This window comes from Callospermophilus lateralis, chromosome 10 (assembly GCF_048772815.1).
Source record: "Callospermophilus lateralis isolate mCalLat2 chromosome 10, mCalLat2.hap1, whole genome shotgun sequence".
In the NCBI taxonomy this organism is placed as follows: Eukaryota; Metazoa; Chordata; class Mammalia; order Rodentia; family Sciuridae; genus Callospermophilus; species Callospermophilus lateralis.
Genome location: NC_135314.1, coordinates 12,717,600 through 12,721,062, shown reverse-complemented (window position 1 = coordinate 12,721,062; position 3,463 = coordinate 12,717,600). Strand labels below are relative to the sequence as shown.

Below are 3,463 nucleotides of genomic sequence, written 5' to 3'. Positions count from 1 at the left end.
TTAGAGCCAAAGATAAGACAAAAGTAAGACACTGTCCCCAGCCTCTCCATTAGCACAGTCCCCAGAGATGCTGGAATCAGCCAGGACTTCCGGCAAGCAGAGGAGGAAGATAAAGCTAATTGAATTTCAGTATCAGGAGACAGGAGGCCTCAGTTGACACCAGGGTTCCACATGTATTATTCTAGAGGCAGAAGGTGCCATCAGTATCTCTGGTGCACAGATGAGCTGTAACTAAGGCGCAGGGAAGTGAGAGAACTTGCAACCAAATGATGGAACCCACAGAAGTTGTGCTTCTTCCCCAGGGCGATAGGATATTGGATACAAATTACATTTCTAGGCCCTAGGCTAAGAAGAGAAAGAAATCATCAGGACCCAATCTTTTAAAAGACTGTTCTCCAAAACAAACTTTGAAACTTGTCAATTTATTATTTAATAAGGCAAAGAACACAGAGAACTTTCCGAGTTCAAGTACAAATAGAATAGCTCTAATGACAAAACAAAAAAGATTCCCCAAACAGAAATGAAAGCAAGGAAATAGCTTGGCAAGGCCCCTGCAATGCCTTTGAATGTTCACACTCCCACTGCAAACAGCCCGAGCGAGAGTTTGTTCGTATCAGACCGTAAAACCTGAGTCATTATTTACTATTAATATATTAGTCTGCGTTAGAGGGGATTTGCCATTTAAATAAAAACAGAAAGAGAAAGCATCTTTGTCCTTATGTTTTTATTGAAATCTAGAAAGCCGTAAAACCAAAAGAGAAATACATTTTTAAAAAGCAGTCTCCAAGTCTCTGAAGAACATGGAATTTTCCAAATCATTTGTGAAATAAACTGAAATAAATAGATAAAAATCACGCAGCTCAGAGAGGGCCACTTAGAGTCCCCCATGATTTGTATTTAGAATCAACCAGACATTTCTGAAAGCCAGAGTATTTCTATTAAAAAGAGGGAACATGGACGCAATGTGTAGCAGAAACCACATCTTTCTTTTGTGAGAAATTAAGGTGAATCATATAAAGCCTTTCTCTGATAGAGACCCCTACAGTAGATCAGCCAAAGGGAAAAGTTGAACATGTTACATCTGTACAGAAATCTCCTAAACATTTTGCCTCTGAAGAGCCATCAGTGAAATAAAAAATAAAATAAAAACATTTTGCACCGGCAACAAGACCCCTGGTCAGCTTCCCTAGGAGGCACTGCCCCTGCAGCTATGAGAAGAGGCATCCATTGATCCTGGTATGTGTACCTCACACATTTCTGTTTTCTGTAAAAACCACCTGCTTCTATTTCTCCTTGAGTGATTCTGAAAAGAAAATATAGAAGTGTGTTTCTGGACACATCAGAGGAGAAGGACAAAAGCAAACCAACCAGTAGCCAGCTCTCCCTTTCTAATCAAGGCAAAAGGGGTCATCTCACGGACTCCCCACCCATCCAGGCGCTTTGTTTCATCAGTGAAAGCAAGAAACAAGATGCTGAGTATTAAAACAGGTCCAGATGTTCCTGAGATTCTCTTTCAGTCTCTCTGACCCCCACATACATGGAATTGATATTGACAGGGAGCATGCTTGGGGGGGGGGGGGTCTTCCGATTTCCAAGGGAGAGGAGGATAAAGATGGAACTGCCCTTTGGATGCAATGAATCTCAGGACCTGAGAATCGACTTCTCTCCCTTCCTCCCGCTCCCTCAGTCCCAGCTGATCATGGAGAAATCTTTTCAAAGGTTTCCGCTGTCATCTTCTGATTAAGCAAGACTCTGAACCTTTGATTGAATCTGAACCTCTAATCCATTTGTCCCTTCTCTTTACAACTCTCTGAAGTACCTTGTTTCTTGGGAAACTTTTCTTTTTCCTCTACGGAAGCAATTATGCCCCTAAAATTGGGGGAAAATGTAGAGGAAAATTTACCCCCATCAAATTTCACAAACCTCACTTCACCCTGAGGTCAGAGACCCTCTGAATAAATAAAACCGTAAAGTAATCCCTTGCTTGTCTGTGGAACACAATGACTAAACCCATACTCTAGCTTCAGGGAAAAAAAAACCAAAAAACAAAAAAACAGGCCCCCATTCAGCAATGCATGATTCACAGTCAACTAAAACCCTTTAAAATAAAGAACTCTGCTGAGACATAGTGTTTGCAATGCCAACTAATGCAAGTTTATTGAGAAATATATAGTGAGACAAGCTCCCTTCTTCAAAGACGCAAAAGCAGAAGCCAGGAGTTACAGCAGCGAGGTCAAAACATGTCAAAAGCATCAGGACTGGGCTGTGGGTGGTAAAGCCTCCGGAAACATGGAGAGGCATCCACAGCACCAGGCAACAACCCTTAAAATAATCTTAGTGCTGGCCAGAGAAATTTTACAGGGTCGAAATGAGCAGCCAGCAAAGAGCAGTCCATGGGGGTCAGCAATGGAGTTGGCCGGGCAGCATGCTGGGAGATCCTGGAAACACAGCTGGCAGGGCGTGGAGTCTTGATTCACTCACTGGCTCGAACACACTCAGCAAGTTCTTCGGCAGCTGGACACACAGGACTGCTGGTACGTCCTGGAGACCCCACAGGATGGTTGGCAGATAGTGGAGACTCCTCCCACTGGTTGGCAGGAAGAAGAGATGCCGCCCACTGGTTGGCAGACGCTGGAAATGCCTCCCAGAGGCTGACAGCCACTGGACACAAAGGTGAGTGGCCGGCTGCAGGGAGTTGAGCAGGAATTGGAGACACAGGTCGTTTGTCTAGAGCAAGTTACCTGGACAGGACTGGAGATGCAAGAAGTTCTCTGGTAACATGTTGGCTGGCAAACTGTGGGCTCACAGTTGGACTCCTGACAGTGGTCCAGGAGCCAAGAGCCAGTTTGGAAAGAACTGGGCAAATAGATGCCACTCAGGCAGTCAACATCACGGGCTGAAGCAGCGGTGACTGGGGCCACCGGGTTAGCACAGAGTCCTCCGATTGGCCTGGAAGAGCAATTTCTTGTAGAGCAGTTGAAGGACATGATGCTGGATGGCTGCAGGTATCTCACCAAAGTTAGCTCCTGAATTGTGAATGTCCCTTGAGACTCCTGAGCTTTTATATATCCTTGCTAGTGGGTGGGGCTCCGTCTCTGTTCTCCCAACTTCTTTGGCTCATACCCACTTGCTTTAGAACATCTCGTGAATCTACAAGTTAATTGTCTCTTGAGAAGCCTTCCCCCTCATAAAGAAAGTTTAGTAGTTTGGTAACTAAATCATAAGTCTCCTGCACTGTACTTACTCCAGATGAAGAAGGTTGGTTGACAGCTTCAAAGCTGTTGGTCATCCCCTGCCCACATTTTGTGGCTCATTCATCTTGCTTGCATATGATGAGTGTGAGTCTGACTGCGACACCAAACATGCCACTGTGCTACCGTCACACACTCTCTCCCTTCTGACCAGAGCTAATTACAAGCCCACACCATGTTTGGTTTGTCATTGGCACTTAATATGTTTTAAA

General features: G+C 44.6%; 1 protein-coding gene across 1 annotated transcript; it reads right to left on the bottom strand.

Moving 5' to 3' along the window:
- Window positions 1–2,495: 2,495 nt before the first annotated feature.
- Window positions 2,496–2,987, bottom strand: Krtap11-1 (keratin associated protein 11-1). Its single transcript, XM_076868813.1, has one exon. It carries the CDS (start codon window positions 2,985–2,987, stop codon window positions 2,496–2,498), a length of 492 nt encoding a protein of 163 aa, XP_076724928.1.
- Window positions 2,988–3,463: the final 476 nt, after the last annotated feature.

Bases quoted from the DNA above. Each gene is read 5' to 3' on its own strand.
- Krtap11-1 (XM_076868813.1), bottom strand. From the start codon at position 2,987: ATGTCCTTCAACTGCTCTACAAGAAATTGCTCTTCCAGGCCAATCGGA.